The sequence below is a fragment of the Camellia sinensis genome, chromosome 7 (genome assembly GCF_055761805.1).
Source record: "Camellia sinensis isolate YWXY chromosome 7, ASM5576180v1, whole genome shotgun sequence".
NCBI classification, from domain to species: domain Eukaryota; kingdom Viridiplantae; phylum Streptophyta; class Magnoliopsida; order Ericales; family Theaceae; genus Camellia; species Camellia sinensis.
This window is the reverse complement of record NC_138967.1, coordinates 121,464,789-121,486,894: the sequence shown is the minus strand read 5'-3', so window position 1 is coordinate 121,486,894 and position 22,106 is coordinate 121,464,789. Positions and strand designations below refer to the sequence as shown.

Below are 22,106 nucleotides of genomic sequence, written 5' to 3'. Positions count from 1 at the left end.
TTTTAGTCGGGGTATATTAGTTTTTGGCGACTAAAAAAAATTTCAGTCGCTAAAAATGCTAGAATTGGCGACCAAAAAAAAATTTAGTCGCCGTATATTAAGTTTTGGCTACTAAAATCATTTTGTCGCCGAAAGAAAAATGAAAAATTAATTTTTTACCTTTGGCGACCAAAATTTTTGTCGCCAAAAATTTTTTTTATTGTTATTTGGCGACCAAAAATATATTTAGTCGCGAAAGGTTGAAATTTTTGTTTTAGAGGGAAACAAATTATTTTTGGCGCCCGATCTATTTACACTCTGTTCTGTCTCTCACACACACAGACACACGATATACACTTCTATGTCAAACACTAGCAAGCCTCACCCTCACCATCCCTGCTAACAGTTGCCATCGAACTTCCACCACCGACCATCGCGGCTCTCGCTACCGCCGCTGACCATCGCGGCTCTCGCCACTGTCGCTCACCATCGCGGCCCCCCTCCCAGCCACATTCAGGTTTCTCTCTCTCTCTCTCTTCCTCTATTTCCCCATTTCACCATCTCCGATCTAGGGTTTTATTAGGTAGATAGCAATTGATTTAAGGTACTGAACAATTTAAGAATATTATTAGTAGGTAAGTTAATGGAAAATATTACGACTCAATTCGGTGAAGTCCTCTTCGCTTAATAGGATTGAAATTTGTTCTGTATTCTACATATGGATTTTGATTTTTTTATTATTTTTTGAGTTTTATATTTCAAATCCTACTCAATTTAAGCAAATGGGTTTCAATTTGATTTGTTTTTTTATTATAAAAAAATGGTCTTGCTTTGATTTGGTGGAGGTAGTGATTTTTGTGATCCTAATAGCTATTCGTGCTCATGATTGAATGATTTTGAGTTTTTTATGCATAACAAAAGCTTGAGTCACTGTGAAATCTCATCCTCCTTTTTGTTTTATGAATTTCAATTTGAGGGCTTAGCTGTGTGTAAGTATTTACGTTCACAGAGATGTAATGAATTTGAATAATAAATGATGTTTCCTTAGCTGGGTAGAATCTGATAGGTGGTTCGATTTTCTTTGAATTTTTATATCCATATTTTGTTTGTCTTTTTTCCTTTTTCATATATTAAACCATACTCAATTCAAGCAACTGGGTCAGAATTGAATTAGATTTTGTTTTTCTCAATGAGCTTGGTTTGAATTATTATTATTTATTTATTTGGTGGTTGGTAATTTCTGATGCTCTCACTGATTCTGTTAGAAGTAATGAATGGTGTTGGTGTTAATTTATTTGTTTTATTGTGTGCATAATTCATTCATTTTTAACATACTGAATTGATTTAAAATTTGTGTGTGCAATGAAAACCTGGCTCATTTCTGATTAAGAAAAAGAAAAGAAAAGAAAAGAAGAAACTTGTGGCACCATGGGAAAATTTTAATGGATGGTGGAACCATGTGTTATCACAAATTATCATGGTGATTTGGTTGGCAATAACATTATCAACAATAGAATCTTGTCCTTTTTGTTTGGTGAATTTGATTTTGAGGGAAGTTACTTAGTTGTGTCCAAGTGTTTAGGTGTTGCCATCATTTGTTTTGGAATGTCTGATTTTCTTAATTCAAGATTTTTTTAATATTATTATTGAATTCATGTTAAATTTTTTATGTGCATAAAAAGTTTGGGTAATTTTTGATTAAGAAAGATAAAAAATAAAATCTGCGGGTATGTGGCATCATGGGAATCATTTTTGATTAAGAAAGATAAACTTTTGTTGCTTGATAGCATGAACTCTTGCCATGGCACTAGGCAATTATTAGTTGAAGCACATGTAGAAGTAATCTTTGGCAAATTTATGGAATCTACAATTTTGCTTCCAGCTAACTATTAATTTGAAGCTGTCTTGGTGAAATAATTCATGCTGATATGGGAAGAGATGAATGCTTGTACTTTGTCATGTACTGTTACTTTCAAACTGCATTTAGTAGTTTAAATTCTGTGAGATGGAAAATCTATGGAAAATCTATGCCAGAAAAGTGAAATAGAGTTGCAGTTGCAAGAGTGATGAAGCATTAATTATGTTGTCATTGTATTTCTTTGTATGAAGATATGATATTAATTATGTTGCCTTCTTGTTTCTTTCTATAATAGTGGATTGGAATTGGGCCCTCACAAAATGATAGTGGGAACTGCTATTAGTGGTAAGGCTTTAAGGTGTGGATTGTGGGATAGATATGTTATCCACGTTCTTAATGAGGAACAACTATTGGTGTTGTTTGTATGGTTGTGGGTGTGCATTTATGGCTTTGATTTTGACTCAAATGGTTGCTATATTTGATTGGTTTACATACTCCCCACAGTGAAAATTTTTCCATTGAAAAGCCTTTTGCTAGTTAAAAATTTTGAGTTCAGAAAATGATTTCCACTTGAATTCCAATAGGACAACAATGCATTAAACTTAACCGAAAAAGGGCGTTAAGGGGGCAAAAATGCGAATCAGCCCCCGAACGACTGTACGGATGTCACGGCTACCTTTCCCGTCAAAAATAGGACCTGTGACAACAGACAGAATGTAATTAGCACACGTAGTTTGGGAGTTAGAGTCGAAAATGCATTAAACTTAGTCGAAAAAAAGCGTTTTGGGGGCGAAAATTCATAACAGCCCCCGAACCACCGTGTGACTCACACGGACAGTTTCCCCATGACAAATAGGACTTGTGAGAACTGACGGAATGTAATTCGGACCCGTAAGTAGGGAGTTAGAGCCGAATACGCACTAAAGTGGGTCAAAGAGCTAAAGATATTTGAAGTGGATTTTATTATTATTATTATTATTATTGTTTTTTCTTGGTCTTATCATGGAAGGGGATTTCAATGGGACATCAAAATGCATCAAATTGGTTTTGATTTCAATGGGACATCATGATGCTAGTCTTGTGTGCTCTAGAAAGTGGGTTTAGAAAATGATCTTCTATATCATTTCCTTATTTTATTTTGTTTTATTTTACAGGGATTGAAGTCAAACCTGGCTCACAATACACTTGCCAACTTGATCCGGGAGTAAAGCTTCACATATCTCAGGTTTATTTTCCTTTCTCAAACTAATGCCTCTTTCCTAGATTCAACCATATATAGTCAACAAAACTCTGGTTTTAGATCCCAAATTTCTCAAGGTTTTATTTATTTTAAAAAAAATTTATGTATATATATGTTACGATTTGATGGAATGTTTTGTAAAAGACACCCAATAATAGGTTGTGGTATAATTTTATTGAGACATAAAGATCTCTAATTTGCTAAATATTGGGCACATTTTGCATCTTTTTTCTTTGGTTGTGATAAAAAGAAGCAAGGTTTTCTTTCAGTTAATTAAAGAAAATTCTAGCGTTACCCTCATTACAGAGATTCTTATAAATTAGTGGTAAGAACCTTAATCCAGTAACTGTCTAAAGCAGCAGAGTCGATGGCAGATGGCAGGACCCAGATACTTGACTTGTACCTTTTATGGTGATACTGATTTCTCACTAGTTTTTCAAACAGACCTAGAAAATGATTTATGAAAACCATGTCAATGTAGACATGTTAGAGCACTTTCAGACGAAAGCTGTATACGTATTTGTTTTTTGCCCAAATTTTTTGGATTTAATTTGTTGCAATTTCTTGTATATGAAGGTACTACTCACACAGCAATGATTACCTTGAAATATGTCGCTGTTACAAGGCAATATATGAGATTCCCTCTGTGAGAAAAGAGCCAGCTAAGTGGATACCGGTAAAGAAACTTAACTTGTGCTTCCTTAGAGATAAAAAAGAAAAGAAAATGCTTTCCTTTTTTTTGACTATCTAATAAAGAAATTCTCACACTTCTCCAGGTTATCAATTGTAAGAAGGGAAAGATTGCAATACAGCGGCAGTCTAAACATAACATGTTTCATCTAAGGAGCTTTTGTAAACCAAACTCCTCTCTTAAAAATAGAAATTCTCATAATATGTTTCAGGTTCTTCTTTTTGTAATCATCCCATTGGGATCAATTCACCTTGCGTATGTTATTCATAGGTCAAACAACTTCAATAAAACACATCAGCACTAGTGAGAAATCTAAGATGCCATTCTTCTGCTCCACAAAAAATAACATGACAGAAAGGCAGGTGAGAAACTAATACTAATTCTCCTCTATCCCCACAATGAATCTCCTCAGTGTACCTCCGTCTTCAACACACCTCACAACTGGTAACACCTCCATGACTAGAATAAGAGAAGTGGGCATAGTTGCTTAAAATCCCTTGAACTTGAGAAAAAAAACCCTTTCCTTTTGCCAGTGATTAGGATACTGTTCCTTAAGGGCAGGCTGCCAGTTTTGCAACAACCCCCCCCCCCCCCACAATGCGAAGGGAAATAATAATAAAAAATACAAAACAGAGGAACAAAAAAAAGAAAAAGAAAAGCAGAACCCTTTAAAATGGGAGCTATTATTAATCTTATCTGGAGGGTGCTTGTTTTAATTCCTTTGCCTCTGTATTGGATTACTGCATACTGCACTTCAAGTTTGTTTGCTGCAATAGTTTTTTTTTGGGTTGACACACCTGTGTATGACAATATTCTTCATATCTTGTTGCTGATTGTTGTGATGTTGCATGTATCTGAATCCATGTGTTTTATGAAGAGTTACATATTTGTCTCTCTTTCTCAGGAAGTTGAGAAGCATCTTTCAGAGATGGTTGTCTCTAAAGCGCTGGTAGCAAAGATTGATCGGCCAATGGGTATAGTCTGTTTCCAGGCAGCAAAGGACAGCAATGACATTTTGAATTCATGGGCTATGAACTTGGAGAAGTTGCTTGACCTTGTGGAGAAGAGTTGCCACCAAATCCACAAGGAAACTATGGTTCACAAAGCTGCCTTGAAAGTTTGAAAATGCTGATGGCACTAATTGCAAGTAAACTTCTCTATTCATTGTGTCTATGCTATTAGCATAAACATATATATATATATATATATATATATAATATTACATCAAATGAATTAAAATTTGCTACTTTGGTAGTAGTGATATAATTTGTTTTTTGACTTGTCATTTAATTCTTTGCAGGGTGTGCTCTGCTGTGTTTTGAGGACCTATTGACAGAAACCAAAATGGGTTGGTCTTGTTGCAGCGGGAAGAGATTATTATGTGCTTTTATCTGTTTCCTCCATCCTTCGGCTTTATTAAAAGATTGATTAAAGATTCCACATGGTTTCTGCCTTTAAGTCTTTTGTGCTTTTTATTAGTGTTTTTTCTCAGTTGATTTACTCATTGGGATGATAGATTGGTAGTTGTGATATGAAAATTAGCAGGCCTATGGTATTTGTTGTCTACAGTAAAATGATTTGTGAATCAGATGTGGATTATGTTTCACTTCTATAGTTCACAAAGTGGATATTTCTTTTTTGTATACGGAGGACATCATTTTTGTATGATTATCTATTTGTATGGAATTATTATTTTGGGTTGGATTATATTTGGTTTGTATAGAATTTGATGTTACAAGACCAAATTTTTGGATGGTTGAAAGTGAAATAGAAATAGACATATGTATTGTTTTGTTTATATACAGGGTGCAGGTTGCACGAAATAAATACAGATTGTGCAGAAATTAATAATAATAATAAAAAAAAAATAACACTAAATAAAGTTTTTAGTGACTAAATGTTTAGTAGCCAAAAAAACTAAATAAAACTTGTTGGCTACTAAAAATTTAGTAGCCAAAAACAAACTAAAGATTTTTTGGTGACTAAAAATTTAGTAGTAAAAAATATATGAGACTTTAAGCGACTAAATAGTTTAGTAGCTAAAAAAAAAATGAAAATTAATTTTTTTTGGCTACTAAATATTTAGTAGCTAATAATAAATGATACTTTGGGCGACTAAAAATTTTAGTCGCTAAAAATAAAATTAATTTTATTTGGAAACTTTTGGCGACTAAATATTTAGTCGCCAATTTATGATTTTTGGCTACTAAAACATATTTAGTCGCCAATACCTCGTACTTTTCCCTACTAAAACATTAGTAGCCATTTATAGGACTTTTGGCGACTAAATTTTTTTTAGTCGCCAAAACCTTCCCCGACCGTGTTCCCGCGACAAATCTAGCGACCAAAATATTTAGTCGGGAAAAGGCTTTGGCGACTAAAATCCTTACTTTTGGCGACTAAAACTTTAGTCGCCAAAAATGCATTTTCTTGTAGTGATCCGTGAGACATTTGTGCATAATCTTCATGTTTGACCCATCATTAACAAGTTTGGAGAAGTTCCTCTAGTTGAACAAACTATATGGCCCTTCTCGAAAATTATTAGATAATTTTAGAGTGATATATAATATTATTAATATTTTTTTTGATTAATAAAAAATCATAACTTATAATAAGTGAGTCATTTTTTTTTATCAATTAACTACTTAACAAAAGTGAGCTAATATGCCTTATAAAATATCCAGCTATATGATTGGTTTGGAGTAAATTTAGAACACCATATAAATAATACCATATTATACTTATTGACATTTGATTAATCAACAAGAGATTTAAAAATCTAAATAAATAACAATATAAAAATATTATTAATTGTACTCTAAGCAAAAGGACGACCCTTGTCCCTGCCATGCACTGCCTATCCTATCCCTTTCGATAATCCTTAGTAAGACAACGCAACACTACTGGAAGGTGAGATTGGCCTCTTACCGACTTATCAAAAAAAAAAAAAAAAAAAAAATTACACAACACAAGTTGATCAAATATTTTTTCTCACATTATATTTTAAGGAAGAAGATCCACTCTAGTCTAAATTTTGGATTAGATGGTGCTGTTTGAGCTTGTAGGATTTATCACGGGTTCCGTTTCGATAATCTAAATCGTTCATTTTATCAGACAATTTGTGTATTTCGTTTACACAAAAAATTAGATCGATCCGATAATTGTAACTTACTAAACTTATTACATTTTTAACCCAAAAAAATGTATGGTCTATTTTTAAAAACACAATTTTTAAATTTTTTTTTTTTTTGGTTGTTGTTGTAAAAACGCAATAAATTGAATAAGTTAAAGTTATCGAATTGATCTAATTCTTTGTGTGGATGAAATACACAAAATATCTGACAAGATAAACGACTTAGATGATCAAAACGGGCCGTGGTGAGCCTCAAGGGCCAAACAGTGCCCTCTAGTCTAAAATCTAGACCGGAGGGGATCCTCCTCCGTATTTTAATTTCATAAAAAATACGTCATTTTGATCCTTAATAGCTCAAAACTTTGGCAAGGTGGACTTAGAAATTTCAAAAACCCTTTATGCTAGTATTAAATATTTTTAAATTATACAAATTTTCCCTCTCTAGTTTTTTTTTTTTTTTTTTTTTTTTTTTTTTTTTTTTTTTTTTTTTTTTAAAAAGTGGCTGCACAAACGTGGGATTCAAAGTACAAAATTTAATTATTTCAATAAAATATAACCAAAAAAAATTAATTTGATTTCTCACAATTAGTGTCGATAAATTATTTTACAATTGATCCTTTATAACTCAAAACTTGTATAGAACAATATGTTTATTTATATAAATTCTATGTGTTATTTGATTAAGATAGAGCAACAGCCACAGCATAGCAAAGCTATAGCAACATAACATAGCAAAGCTATGGTAGCAACCACACAGCCACAGCCACAGCCACAGCCACAGCATAGCAAAGCATAACAACAGAGCAGCTTCAGCAGTCACGTGTGAATTACCAAGGCTAGGCAATTAGTTTGTTAGAAGTTAACTCCAGTTAGTTAGGCAATTATGGTTAGGTTAATTGTATTAGTCTTGTATATATACTATCTCCTCAGTGTAATGTAGATCTATTCTGAAAATTAATAAAGTTTGATACATTCTTGTTTCCTCTTTATGGTATTAGAGCCCTAGGCTCTTGCGAGCTTTGATCCTTCAGAGAAGTTCATCAATGGCTTCTCCAAACACCATAGCTGCAGCACAATCCTTCTTTTCTCCTTCCGTACCATCTTCTTCTTCTATGTCTTCATCTATCACACTGCCTTCAAATCTCACATTATTAATCTCAATTCTTAGTGCCTTTGTCACTACAAAGCTAGATTCGTCGAATTACATCGTTTGGAAAAGTCAGTTGCAGAATATCTTGCGAGCAACAAACCTTCTTAGTTATGTGGATGGATCTGAGGTATGTCCTCCATCAGTTGTGTTAGATTCCAACAATCTTGAAGTCTTGAATTCAAATTACACCTTATGGAGCACCATTGATGCACACCTCTTGAGTTGCATTACTACCACTCTTTCTCCATCTATCTTCCCAATTGTGCTTCATTGTCAAACTAGTCAAGAAGTCTGGAGTATTCTTGCCAAGAGATTTACTTCTCTTTCAAGATCTCACATCTATCAATTGAAGAATAAACTCAATCGAATTGTCAAGAAATGATCCACAATGGAAGAGTATTTGAATGAGTTCAAATTAATATCAGATTAGCTTGCCTTGGCTTCATCACCTGTTGATGATGAAGATTTAGTCTTATTGGTCTTGAATGGACTACCTGAAGAATACAATGCTTTAAAAGCCACCATACGAGCTAGATCAGAACTTATCTCCATGGATCAACTCAGTGCTTTACTGTGTTCCGAATCTATTCATGTGGAGTCTACTCTCAAGCATACACATGCTTTAGAAATTCTAGGTTCCTTTGCCCACACTGCTCAAAAGAGTGAGCAAGGATCCTCTAAAGTGGTTTTTCCCTAAAGTTTCCTAGAGTGCTATATTGTGTGGTTGAGATTTACTGGCAAGTCACATCAGAAAAATTGATGTGACTTGCCAGTAAATCTCAACCACACAATGTAGCACTCTAGGAAACTTTAGAGAAATTTCACTCTAGAGGATCCTTGGTGCAAAAGAGTAGCTATTCTAATAGAGGAGGTCCTAGAGGCTCCTATAGGGGCAGAGGTGCTTTCAGAGGCAGAGAATAGAGTAGATTTCGAGGTCAGCATAGTCAATTTAAAACTCAGAGAGGAAGAAGCACTCAACTTCAGAGAGTCAGAACTACGACAGACTACAATACACATAGCTATAATACAAGCAGTCCTAATGGAACAGGCTACAATACACATAGCTACAATACAGGCAGTCCTAATGTGATTTGTCAAATTTTTGGGAAAGGAAACCACACTGCTCTAGATTGCTGGTACAGACTAGATGCAACTTATCAGGCTCATTCTCAGAATCATTACTCTAGCCCTTTATCCTGTACAAGTCATTCTAAGGCATATGTTGCAGCCAACACAGTTCCACAGTTTTAAGCCAGTTGGTTTCTAACTACAACAAAATGCACTTTTGGCAACTAAAAAAGATTTAGTCGCCAAAAGTTGTCGAATTGGTGACTAAAAATAATCTTAGTCGGCAAAAGTCAAATATTAAGCTACCAATTTTTTTTAGCCGGGAAATATTGATTATTGACGACTAAAAAAAAAATTAGTCGCGAAAAATGTCACAATTGGCGACTAAAAAAAAGAGAGTAGCCGTATAGATAGTTTTGGGTACTAAAATTGTTTAGTAGCTGAATAAAAAAAAAATTTATTTTTTGTATTTGGCCAAAAGTATATTTTCAGTGACAAAAGAATATTTTAGTAGTCGTATAGTTAGTTTTAGCTACTAAAATTGTTTAGTAGCTAAATGAAAACAAAAATATTATTTTTTATCTTTGGCTACCAAAAGTTTGGTCGCCAAAAGTATATTTTCAACGACAAAAGAATATTTTAGTCACAAAAACTAAAATATTCGGAAGGAGATTTCAAATTTTGGAGGGATTAAAAAATAATTAGCGATTAAAATATTTAGTCGCGATTTGTTATTATTTATTTATTTATTTTGTTTCCAACCCAAAATAGACATTTACTGTTAGTCTTTGGCTACCAGGAAGTTAGTCGGCCAATATTTACTTTTGGCGACTAATGGTTTGGTCGATGTTAATAGCATTTGCCATTATTTGCCAACAAATTAGTAGTTTTGTCGCTAAAGGTTGAGTGAAATAGATGGAAATGAATAAATGTCGGCGCCTGTTTAATTTTACACATCTGGTGCTCTCTCTCACACACAGATTCTGTCAGCACCAAACCTCACCCAACCTCACCTCAGCGCAGACCACTGCCGCTTGCCACTCACCACCGCCAACGCCACCACTGCCGTCGCCACCGCAAATCACGACAACCAGCATTGTATCCTTCCAGGTTCTCTCTTACTCTCGGTCTGTCTGTCTGTATGTCTGTCTGTCTGTCTGTCTCTCTTGGGTCTGTCGACCTCGGTCTTACAGAAGACCCAAATTTTTGTTTAAAAAATGAAGGGCCTAAATAATTTAATTTTAACCTTTGTTGTATTTTAGTAGTTTAAAAATAAAGTTTTACTGAAATAATTATAAAAATATTGATGTGGTGAATTATGTTGAAGTAATAGATATATCCTTCTCAATCTATCTCTGCTTCCCATTTTTTTCCCCCTCTCTACAACTCTCTTACCACCAGGTGAAACCCTCTTCCCAAACCCCTCTGCAAAACCCCCTATTTCCCTCCCTATGACCCCCTTTTGGCTGGATTAATTAATGAAATCACGAATATATATATATATATATATACAACTTTCAGTGGGTTGCAAAAGAGATCTATCATTCATTCATGCCTCATGTGCCAATGTTTGTGAAAAAGGGTTGGCCTGTTTTCCTGTGTTAGTGATCAAACTAATGTTTTTGATTTATGCTCACCAAGTGTATGTAAAAATGTCATAGAGAGATTTTGAGGACTGGTTTGTTTCTTTAATACGCAAACGTTCAAAAAAAATATATTATAGAGAACCACCATGTGGCGAAGGTGTTGTTGGTGTGTGTTGGTGGAGTGGAGGTAGCAGTGGTGGTAGTGTGGTGGCATTGGTAAGACTTTAGTTCAAAAAAAATGTTTTCCTTTCTTTTAAAATTGAAAAATAATTTTTGCCTAAATAAGCTTGTTTTTCGTTGACCACGAAAAACATTTTCTGTTGACTTTCATTTTTCTTTATTGTACCAAACACCAAAAAACAAGGAAAACATTTTTCAAAAAATGTTTTTTTCCCAAACAAACAGAGCGTTACTAACTCATTCCTCTATCCATAGACTGATCCATAATGTGTTTGAAAGTTTAAGAACCGACTACCCCTCGCTATTGCAGCAGCTGACAGTATCGTTTCTTTATCCATAGTTGTATCTATTTTCATGTCAGAACATAATTGTCTAATTACTGCATGGCCCGTCTTCACATATGGGGAAGAAAGAATACAACATAGCCTTTTTTAACCAAGTACAATTGTATGACCAGCAAACGAAGTAATTATGGATCCCAGGCTTGTCTCCTGAAATTTATCTTAGCATATTGATCTATCGAATAGCTTATAGACAATTAGCCACCTGCCAGATAGTGACATCTTTGCTCTCTTTTTCAAGACTTTTTGAGAAAATTTAATTTTGATGTAGGACTAAGTCTATGTCAAGCGTTTGATAATTTATTGTGAGACATGGCAATAAAAATGCTGTTCTTGTTCTCTATTAATGAAAATGTTGACTTTGAAGTCCAATAACATGTTTTACTATTCATGTTTTAATTGTATGGAATGCGGGTTATAAAGGACGAGTAAAAGGAGGATTGTAGAATTTCTGAATGTGTTAAGTGAACATTTCCACTTATTATAGAAAGGAAATTTATTTGCTTCGCAGATGATGCTTTTTAGAGGAATCATAGGCTAAAGATTTTAACAAAGTGAAGTTTCAGAAGCCGGTTTGGGCATTGAGTTGCTTAAAAATAAATTATGTGCTTCTTGTAAATAAAAATAGAAAGAAAAAATAATCTTGAGCTTCAGTTAAAAACTAATCTTGAGCTTCAGTTAAATGTTTCTTAATCTTGAGCTTCAGTTAAATAAAAAGAAAAAATAATCTTGAGCTTCAGTTAAATAATTTTTGTTTTTACTTGTATAGAGATGTAGTCGCTTCTGTTGATAATGAAGAAACAACTTTGTGAATTCTATTTCAGTTGGCCTTTTGGTTTCTTTGTTTGAACTACCATACTCGGTACTGGAACTGGATTGTTCTGGTCTGTTTATGATTTACCTTTGTTAAATGATAATACTTATTTCTCACATAAAAACCACATTAAAATTAAGTCTACCAAACACATTAAAACTAACTCTATCGAACGTAATAACCACTAAAATTCTCATGTAAGCCTCTTTAAAGTCCTAATAAAATGAAAATTTTAAAAGTTGATGCTGGGTATCACTTTCTATTTTTTTTTGGTGTATTTTTATGACATCACAAAGACTTGTTCAATGCATAGTAGTTATTTTATATATGTTTTAATTTCTCTCAAATGTTGATTTGCAAGTTGTAACTTCTTTTTTGTCATTCCTTTTTAGAGGTCTCTCGTACTGCTTCTTGGTTACAGAATCGTCTTCTTGTAGTTATGTATAGTTGCTTGGAGGGTAGAGTAGATCCAGATTTATTTTTGTTTCTTGATTTCTTAGATGAGGTGATGGGTTAGCCCTTGATTTTTTGGTTTCTCCTATCTGGACACAACATGCTTGGGACACATTTGAAATTATACTTCTACCAGTTTATTATATGTCATACAAATATCGTACTCGATAATCGTCAGGTACCCTTCTATTCAACCTCCTATTCCAATGAGAGGTAGGGTAAATATCTTGGTTGTAGGTTGGGAATACTTGAAAGGTAGGTAAGGCATTTGAATAGAAGGAAGGGACTATTTTTAAAGGTGGTGAGATTAGATTGTTGGTTTAGGAGTGGTAAAATGCATGAAGAGAAGAAGAGAGGGAAGGGGTGTTCCTTGATATTAAGTGCCAAAGGTGAATTTGTCATTAGGCTGACAAACTCTTTGATCAATATGATGTCCTGCTTTCTTCACTATACCTCCTTTTTCTAAGGTTTGGTTGACCAACTCATAAGCTAGTTGATAATCTTGGTTGACCAGGGTTGAGGCTTGATGATTCAATTGATTTTCTTCAATCTAAATCATCTCTCCAAGTGTGAATTAAGTTTTGTCTTCTATATGTTGTTTTGGGAAGCTTGGCATTGGACTTGTGAACTGCAAAGCAGGATGTGTAGCAAACAAGGAATCATGCATTAGGTAAAGAAGTTTTCTATTTTCTGAGCTACAAAACAATGTAAACAACGTATTTATGACCATCTCAACATTACATGAATAGTATTTGGTAGGTGGTTATCATCATTTCAATTTATTTCCATAAACATGTTGTGCCTTGTTTCCCTCAGACAAGCTTCCTGCTTGCACTTTGATTGTGGACTATATGCATGTTTTCTTATACATTAATATACAATACAGAAGAGTACATTTAAATGTGGTTTTTCTCCTATTCTTTTACTTTCTTGTTCTCTCTCCCCCTTCTTGTTCATGATCTTGGCACTTGGTTCCATGCCTTTGAGTAATTATATATGTGGAGATATGGTTCGGGAATTCTCTTGGATCCTGTAGAACGTTCCTGATCCTCTGGTTGCCACCTGAAAAAGGATGAACACTCTGGTCGGGGGTGTCAGAATTAGCACTCTGACAGATAAGTTAGTGTATGCTCTCTAGTTTGCTTATATCTCATGTTAACTTAGCCTATTCTCACATAGCTTTCTTTAGTTGATGTTGCTTTATTTATAATCGCTTCTGGGCCTTAAGTTCGGGCCCACTCTCGATCCTTCGCAAGATTGCTTATTCGGTCTTATTATCTACTCGGCTCTTAATAACTCGGCTTTTAATAGAGTCGAATTGCCTTTGGCTCGCTCAAATTGGTTCTCCTTGGTATAACCATTGTTCGGCTCCCATAATTGCCCCCCAAACATCCGACTAACACCAATTAGATGGCATGTTGGGTTCTAGATATGGGAAGTCAAAAATACGGCGTTGGCACTCCTTCCAATACTGAAACGTCAGAACATCCACGTTTTACAAATCATTGCGATTTCCCGCCACTTCATACACGTCGTTCATTTAATGTGATTTGAAACCGTGTTGTCCCCTCAGATATTTTTTGAACATACAAGGCTCTTTGGTTGCCCCTTTGCATCTCTTTCATTTCGTCTCTGCAATTTCCATCCGTCCCCCATTGTTCTCTCTGCACCTTGTAAGTTTTTCTTTTCTTCATTCCAACTCCTGTTTCCCTGCTTTTCTCTCTCTTTTTTGTTTTTTTTTTTTGTTTTTTTGTGTGTGTGTTTATAATACCTTCTATTCTGACTCGAATGGCTAAACATTTGAAAGCCATTCTTTCTGCGGATCGTATAGCCGCTTTTCGACGTCATTTTTCCATTCCAAACGACGTCTATTTGTCACTTGTGGCAGATAGCGTGGTTGACATGGAGAGAGCTGATGTGAATACGATCATTTTTCCCCTCTTGTCAATCGTTGAGGGCGGAGTTCGTTTCCCTCTTCACCCATTTTTGAGGGCCGTCCTTCGATACTGGGGTCTTCTCCCTTCACAGCCCAACGTAAACTTTTACCATATCATAATGGGAATAGTAGAACTAAATCGCCGACTTAGGATTAATTTAGGAATCCCTGCTATTCGGCATTGTTATGCCTTGGAAAAATTCTCTGGTCGGCAGGGACGTTATTTTCTCAGGGCCAAGGACACAGATCACCATCTGGTGACTATGCTTGCTACTTCTGGTGGGCGTGTCGACGATGTCATGGTCATTGTCCGAGGCAACTGGGAATTCGCCGAAGGTGAAGACTGCCTAGATCTTGTTCCTAGACAAAAAGGCGAACCAAGTGGCCATATAGTTCCCTATGTGTATTTGTTATTGATCTACTCGGCTTAGATTCCACGTGCTTAACGATTTGAAAAAAGTTCTTGACTCGGCCGACGATGCTGTGCTTGGGCAAATCAAAACCGCGCTTCAGTTTTTCAGCCGTTCAAACCTCCAAAAGCAAGGGAGGGCTGCCCACGTCCTTCTGAGATACGAGCCGACCTACGCTACCTTTTCGGCCGCGGATCACATTCTGATTCCAAAGGGCGAACAGTAGCTTACGGCGCTTATTTTCCCGAACTTCAAAAATCTTAGGGAGATTGGTCTTGAAGCATCAGATTCAAAGCTAGTCAACGAACAAATAGTCGAAGAAGTTGCCGAGCAGCCAAATCAGTCTAACTTGGACAGATTCGATAGCCTTGGGGAGGAGGTTGATGCGGCTCTAAATTTGGCCTTCAAAGAAGCCAGCTTCAATCCTCAATCCACTTCAGGTTGAGTAGACGTCTCCTTAGAAGAAGATATTTTCACTGACTTATGGGACCTTCCCGGCACATATCCAAAGAACATGGCTGGGGAGTCACTCGCACAGATGGCCAAGAGAAAAAACGCCGAGAGGATGGCTGCCCGGAGGAAGGCCGAAGTCGACTGATTTGAACCCCCACCAGTTGCTGGGGCTGAGATTTCTCTGCCTACTCTTGTTGAAGAAATGGTTCAAATTATTACGGCCGAAACGGATCGAATTGTCCTTGACCAGCCAAAATAATCTAGAGGCTAAGCACAAGGGAGATAAACGTTCCGCCGAGTGCGAAGCTGACTCCTCACAAAACCTACCTGATAAATGGCCGCGCATAGAGGAGTCAGACTTGGTTATGTTGTTTATCATACAATCAATAAATAACGTGTCGGTTACTTCTAATGCATCGGTTGTGAAAGATGCTACTGTGGCCTTAAGCATGGCCTATTCAATTTCTCTGCCGATTGACAGAGCAACCTATCACGCAGTGCCGGATTTGCTGTTCATAGCATTAGCCGCTCAATCAGCAATATTGGTATATGACTTGGTCATGTTTGCTGTCTTGTGTCCGTTTTATGCCAACTATCTTATTAGTTCATTGTTTTTCAGGCGGCGGGAATGATAGCTGAGATTGGCCCCTATCAACATGACGCCATCGAACAAATCGGCTTTCTCACAGCTGAAGTTGAAAATGAGAAGAGCAAGGCTACGGAGGCCTCTCTCAGAGCTGAGTCCGAGGCGATCAAAGCGGCGGAAGAGCAAGCGAGGGTCGATGCCAAGGCCGAAAAAGCCAAGAGTTCCGATCAACCCAGGTTGGCCGCTGAAGAAAGGGCGAATGCGAGTGATGATGCGCCCAAGTTAGCTAAAGAGGTGATTGCCAAATTAGAGGCCGATTTGGAAGCATCAAAGAAGGCAAAGGAACTTGTCGACTCTGAGGTCTCCAGGGAGTTTGAAGCCAGAGAGAATGCCACTTTAGAAATATATGTGGAGGAAGTACCCAAGTTCGAGAATCGAGGCTTCAGACACGGCTGGCTCAAAGCCCTTCCTGCCGCTAATGTGACGTTGGAGCAGCCGATTCCATACGAGCAGCTAGAGGTTGAGCTGCTGGAGTCTGACCCTGAAGATTAACTAGGGTCAATATAATTTTTCTTTTTGTTTGGCATCTTGTTTTTATAGATTTGTTTTTATTTATTTTGATTAGAAGTTAAATGCAGGGTAATTTTCATGTGTAAAATGACGACTGTTTGTACTCAATTTATTAACAAAAATTGCCTTTCTGCGTGTCTGTTGCATATGCTAGTTAGTGGCTAAGTAGGATAATGTAAATTCATGAATAGATTAATGAATAAATTAATTCGGAGATAAAATAAATGACTGGAAATACTAACTTATCGGCGCAAAGCATTGATATTGGGTCGAATAGATTAATAAATTTGCCTTTGCCCCAGCTGATTAATGAACAGAACCGCCGACTATTGGAAGTTCATGGATTGGCTGGGGCACACTATCTTATTGGCGCAAAGCATTGACATTGGGTCGAATAGATTAATGAATCTGCCCTTGCCTCAGCTGATTAATGAACAAAACTGCCAAATATTGGAAGTTCATGGATTGGTTAGGGCACACTATCTTATCAACGCAAAGAATTCACATTGGGCTGAATAGATTAATGAATCTTCCATTGCCCCAGCTGATTAATGAATAGAATTGCCGAATATTGGTAGTTCATGGATTGGCTGGGGCACAGTATCTTATCAGTGCAAAGCATTGACATTAGGCCGAATAGATCAATGAATCTACCCTTGCCCCAGCTGATTAATGAACAGAACCGCCGAATATTGGAAGTTCATGGATTGGCTGGGGCACACTATCTTATCGGCACAAAGATTGACACTGGACCAAATATATTAATGAATCTGCCCTTGCCCCAGCTGATTAATGAATAGACCTGCCGAATATTGGTAGTTCATGATTTTTAGCGCAAAGCATTGAAGAGATCGCTTTGGGAACGCTGCACTCATAATTAATAAGTGGGGTGGGGGCTGCGTGCGCGTAGGTTTTATTTTTGTGTTCAAATTCAACAGATTACATAAGGAAAAAAAGCATTGCGTCGAACTAGGCTAGACAAATTTGGATGTCAAGAAGACTATTCTTCAATAGCAGAGGGGATGGTAGGACACTGGCTGAGTCGGACTTAGAGATGAATTGAGGTGGCGAACCTTCGCGAGCGGGAAGTAAGACGTCGGGGGAGCGCGAGAGGCGTCACTCCCCGCGTCGTGGAAGTAGGTTACCCAGGAAGGAGAGGCAACAATAGGCGAACTCCCCTCGTTCGCAAAGCGAAACCAGTGGGCCACCGCGCTCGTTAAGTTTTTCGGTCTTTGTTGGGAATAAACCGATGACGAAAGTGGATTCGATTATCAGCAATCCAAACATGGTTGTTGAATTTGCTCGACAGATTTTTCTGCCAAAAGTCCAGCAGTCGATGCTCGGCTGGCCTGATTACGAAGTGTTTCGGGAGGGCGTCCATGGAGCAGTAAAGGGGCTATATACCTCATATGAAATCGGCATGCATCTACGTGCCGCGTAGCGAGAGATAGAGCAAAAAGACGAGCGCATTCGGAACTTAGAAGCTCGCACAGAGAAAGCTGAGCGTGAATTAAAAAAGGCAAAAATTGCCGAAACTCAGTTGGCAGGTCAAGTTAACCCGATTGTGGAGGACAGGGTAACCCAGTGGCTTTTAAATCATGCAATTGCTGACCGAGATACGGCGAGTATGTTCGCGAGAGAAGCGATAAGGATGAAGGCCTACAAGGAGGGCTTTTTTGACGGTCGAAAAATTGGTATTGATAAGATGAAAGAAAAATTAGCTGAAGACGTCTGCCGATGCGAAAATCATGGATTCAAGCATGGGTGGACGACGGCATTGCAGGCCGCGGGTATCGACCCGGCGTCACCTCTATATCAGAACTACAGATTTCCCTTCGAAGTTTATGAAGCCGAGAAGACTGATGATGAAGATGGAGCTGAGTAAATTTGTATTTCGATATGCATTGTACCTTTTAAGGTTGTCGAAATTCATGCATTCAAATTTTTAATGAGATTGACATTTTCGATATTGCTTCAATCATTGTTTGTCCTTGTTTTTGTTTGTGGTAAACACATTGATTCCTACTATTCTACTGCCAAAATTGGTCATTCCGAATTCAGTGGATTGTTTGGCCCGAATGTGGCATTCACAAATGGGGGCTCCGAATTCGAAGGCTTTTTGTGTTGGCCAATCGTGATATGCACGAAGGGCGCTCCAAATTCAGAGACTTATTTGGCCCAAACGTGGCATTCACGTATGGGGCTTCAAATTCGGAGACTTTTTGTGTTGGCCAATCGTGATATCCACGAAGGGCGCTCTGAATTCGGAGGCTTATTCGGCCCAAACGTGGCATTCGCATATGGGGGCTCCGAATTCGAAGGATTTTTGTGTTGGCCAATTATGACATCCACAAAGGGCGCTCTGAATTCGGAGACTTATTCGGCCCAAACGTGGCATTCACGTATGGGGCTCTGAATTCGAAGACTTTTTGTGTTGGCTAATCGTGACATCCACGAAGGGCGCTCCGAATTCAGAGGCTTAGTCGGCCCAAACGTGGTATTTACGTATAGGGCTCTGAATTCAGAGGCTTTTTGTGTTGGCCAATTGTGATATCCACGAAGGGCACTCTGAAATCGAAGGATCATTCAGCCCAAACGTGGCATTCACGTATGGGGCTCCGAATTCAGAGGCTTTTTGTGTTGGCCAATCGTGACATCCACGAAGGGCGCTCCGAATTTGGAGACTTATTCGGCCCAAACGTGGCATTCACGTATGGGGCTCCGAATTTGGAGACTTTTTGTGTTGGCCAATCGTGTCATTCATGAAGGGCGCTCCGAATTCAAAGACTTATTCGGCCCAAATGTGGCATTCATGTATGGGGCTCCGAATTCAGAGGCTTTTTGTGTTGGTCAATCATGATATCCACAAAGGGCGCTCCAAATTCAGAGGCTTATTCGGCCCAAACGTAGCATTCACGTATGGGGCTCCGAATTCTGAGGCTTTTTGTGTTGGCCAATCGTGATATTCACGAAGAGTGCTCTAAATTCAAAGGTTTTTGTTACCAAACCATTATCCACACGACAAGAAAGTACTGGCATTGCGTTGGGAAAATGAAAGATGTACACAGCGAATATTCAAAACAGGCTATCATGCCGTACATGCTTAATGATAAAATTTGTGCAAAAGTGTGGAATTTCAGGGATGTGACAAATTTCTTCCAGCCATGTCTACGAGCCGATATGCCCCTGTTTCGGCTATTGATTCAACCTGATAGGGGTTGTCCCAATTAGGACCTAACTTTCCATCAGCGGGATTCCTAGTAGCGAGCAACACTTTCTTGACGACCAATTCTCATGGTGCATAATGACGTAGTTGTACGCATTGATTATATGATTTAGCCAGCTACTGCTGATATTGCGCCATGAAAGCAAGAGCACGGTCTTGGCATTCTTTAATCAGGGTCAAGTCCAAGGCCAACATCATGTCATTACGGCCCAAGTCAAAAACCTTCGATTTCAGAGTGGGTAGACCGATCTCTAGAGGGATGATTTCCTGGGTTCCAAAGCATAAAGCGAATGGCGTTTCCCTTGTGGATCGCCTTGGAGTAGTGCGATGAGCCCGTAACACACTGGGCAGCTCTTCAACCCATCTGCCTTTCGCTTTTTCCAACCTTTTCTTGATGCTGTCCATAATCACTTTGTTGGAGGCCTCCGCTTGATCATTTCTTTGTGGATAAGCCGGCGAGAAAAAGTAGGGTCGAATGTCATACGTGTTTCATAATTCTCAGTACAAACCACAATCAAACTGGCTTTCGTTGTCTGAAACAAGTGCTCTTGGAATACCGAATCGCGTTATGATGTTTTTCCATACGAAACGCTTAACGTCGGCATCTCGAATATGTGTCAGTGCCTCCGCTTTGACCCATTTTGTGAAATAATTTGTCGCGATAATCAGGAAGCGCTTGTTCCCTGGAGCCCATGGCAATGGTCCGACGTTATCAAGTACCCATTGGGCGAACAGCCAAGGACTAGTGATAGAGTTCAACTCCTCGACAGACAGATGAGTTAATGGAGAGAACTTCTGGCGTTGTTCATACTTCTGGACATAACAATCGGCATCTGTTCGCATGGTCGGCCAATAGTACCCCTGTGTCATGGCTCGATGAGCCAAAGAACGTCCGCCAGAGTGGGCACCATAGCTACCTTCATGTATTTCAGCCAAGTGTTGCTCGACTTTATTCGGATGAACACATTCTAAGTACGGCCCAGGAAGGGATTTTTTGTAGAACTTCCCCTGCGGGTCCAAGTAGTATTGTAGGGCTTTGTTTCGTAGTTTATGTGTGTAGACGCGCCCGGAACGCCCCGGGAGGATGAGTCCCGTTCTGTTCCTATTGGGTTCACTACAATTCAGGACTCTCAAATTGTCACGGTTCTTAATCTGAACCAAAGAGTCCAAATCCGGCAAATCATTTTTGAAAACAGATTTTTTGAAAGAGGTGCTAAACATGGACTGCTTTGCCAGATACAGAGTCGCCACCTAAACATTTTATTTTGGAAAATTTAGGAAACCCTGACTCGTTGCCTAAGGCCACGTGTCCATCATCACAAAAGTTGCCTCGACTCAGGAACTTGAGTACGATTGGGAAAGGTCACTTCGTGAGCACCCCCGCTCGCCCGATCAAAGATCGGCCTCTACTAACCATGATAGCTACTTTTGAAAACATTATGCGTTCTTATTCCGGTTATTAGCCTAGATTTACTATGTGATGTGCACAACATACAAGTATAGACTGGATCGCCTGAATTGGAACAAAACATTTCATTTTGGTTTTTGAAAGCGATTTGCTACTCGCAAGTAGGCTTCAAATGCAGATTTTGCCACCCTCGAGTGGGCCTAGAAAAGATGATTTTGCCACTATCTAGTGGGCTTAAAACTCGCATTTAATGAGTTGTTCCAATCCAAATAACCCAACCTTCACCCACAGGCATTCAAGCAGTTATATCACATAAGGAGTTAGCCTCATGGTAAGCATGTTATCATGGCAGTCACTCACACGCATGCAAGGATGCTAAAGCATAAAACTTACCGAGTACTCCAAGCCAAAACAGAAACTATGTTAGAAATCCATGCATGATCCTAACTATACAGAAATGCCTAATGCAACACATGCAAAAAAATGCAGCTATAATAGGCTCGGCTATTTTAAACATGGCATATGAAATGCTACAGCTAACACGTATTCAATTTGGAATTGAAATACAATGCAGTTAGTATGATGCGCCGAGCCCGGTGCATGTAAGACAGATGAATGATGCAAACATGCAAGCATAAGTATGCTAATTGAAACATGCCCTAATCTAACCATCATAAGCTGGTAAATAAAAGGGAGAAAGACGTGGGGTTGGAAGACATACATCATACACACGCACACTTATTACAATTATGCCCTCGCTCGGAGGGTCCGAAAGAATAATACAGTTCGAATAATAATTACAGTCCGAATGAATACAAAGCTCTAATTAATTAACAAATTAACTAGGAAAGCAGTAAACTAGGTATGCAAATCCATGGACCGCCTCAGCTCTGTTCTGAATGATGAAAGATGCATGCTCGAGTTGCCTTCGTCGGAAAATTCCTTGCGATACCCCGATTCGCCTCTGTTTACAATTGTTCTCGGAATATTGTGCAAAGCTCCAGAAGGCTGTTGATTTCTGATT

At 38.1% G+C, this 22,106-nt stretch overlaps 2 protein-coding genes across 7 annotated transcripts; one reads left to right on the top strand and one right to left on the bottom strand.

Annotated features, from left to right (window-relative positions):
* Positions 1-220: 220 nt before the first annotated feature.
* Positions 221-5,566, top strand: LOC145795289 (26S proteasome non-ATPase regulatory subunit 12 homolog A-like). Of its 6 annotated transcripts, none has more exons than XR_014335935.1 (5): positions 230-496; positions 2,133-3,062; positions 3,654-3,753; positions 4,673-4,915; positions 5,069-5,475. XR_014335935.1 is itself a non-coding variant. In XM_082879201.1 (4 exons), exons 1-3 carry the CDS (start codon positions 3,908-3,910, stop codon positions 4,889-4,891), a joined length of 333 nt encoding a protein of 110 aa, XP_082735327.1. In that variant the 5' UTR covers positions 3,893-3,907; the 3' UTR covers positions 4,892-4,915; positions 5,069-5,475. The 6 variants fall into 6 exon arrangements, 1 of the variants encoding a protein (XP_082735327.1); XR_014335936.1 differs by having other exon boundaries at positions 257-496; positions 2,992-3,062; XR_014335937.1 differs by lacking the exons at positions 4,673-4,915; positions 5,069-5,475 and adding an exon at positions 3,854-3,906 and having other exon boundaries at positions 221-496.
* A 14,606-nt stretch (positions 5,567-20,172) lies between these two features.
* LOC145796071 (uncharacterized) lies at positions 20,173-20,517 on the bottom strand. The gene has a single exon (XM_082881060.1). The coding sequence runs from the start codon at positions 20,515-20,517 to the stop codon at positions 20,173-20,175; it is 345 nt and encodes a 114-aa protein (XP_082737186.1).
* Positions 20,518-22,106: the final 1,589 nt, after the last annotated feature.

Excerpts from the sequence above, each read along its gene's own strand:
- LOC145796071 (XM_082881060.1), bottom strand. The coding sequence starts at position 20,517 with ATGCGAACAGATGCCGATTGTTATGTCCAGAAGTATGAACAACGCCAG.
- LOC145795289 (XM_082879201.1), top strand. The coding sequence starts at position 3,908 with ATGTTTCATCTAAGGAGCTTTT. Across the intron at positions 3,930-4,038 it reads GTTTCATCTAAGGAGCTTTT|GTCAAACAACTTCAATAAAA; the intron begins GTAAACCAAACT and ends TGTTATTCATAG. Across the intron at positions 4,131-4,672 it reads ATAACATGACAGAAAGGCAG|GAAGTTGAGAAGCATCTTTC; the intron begins GTGAGAAACTAA and ends TCTCTTTCTCAG.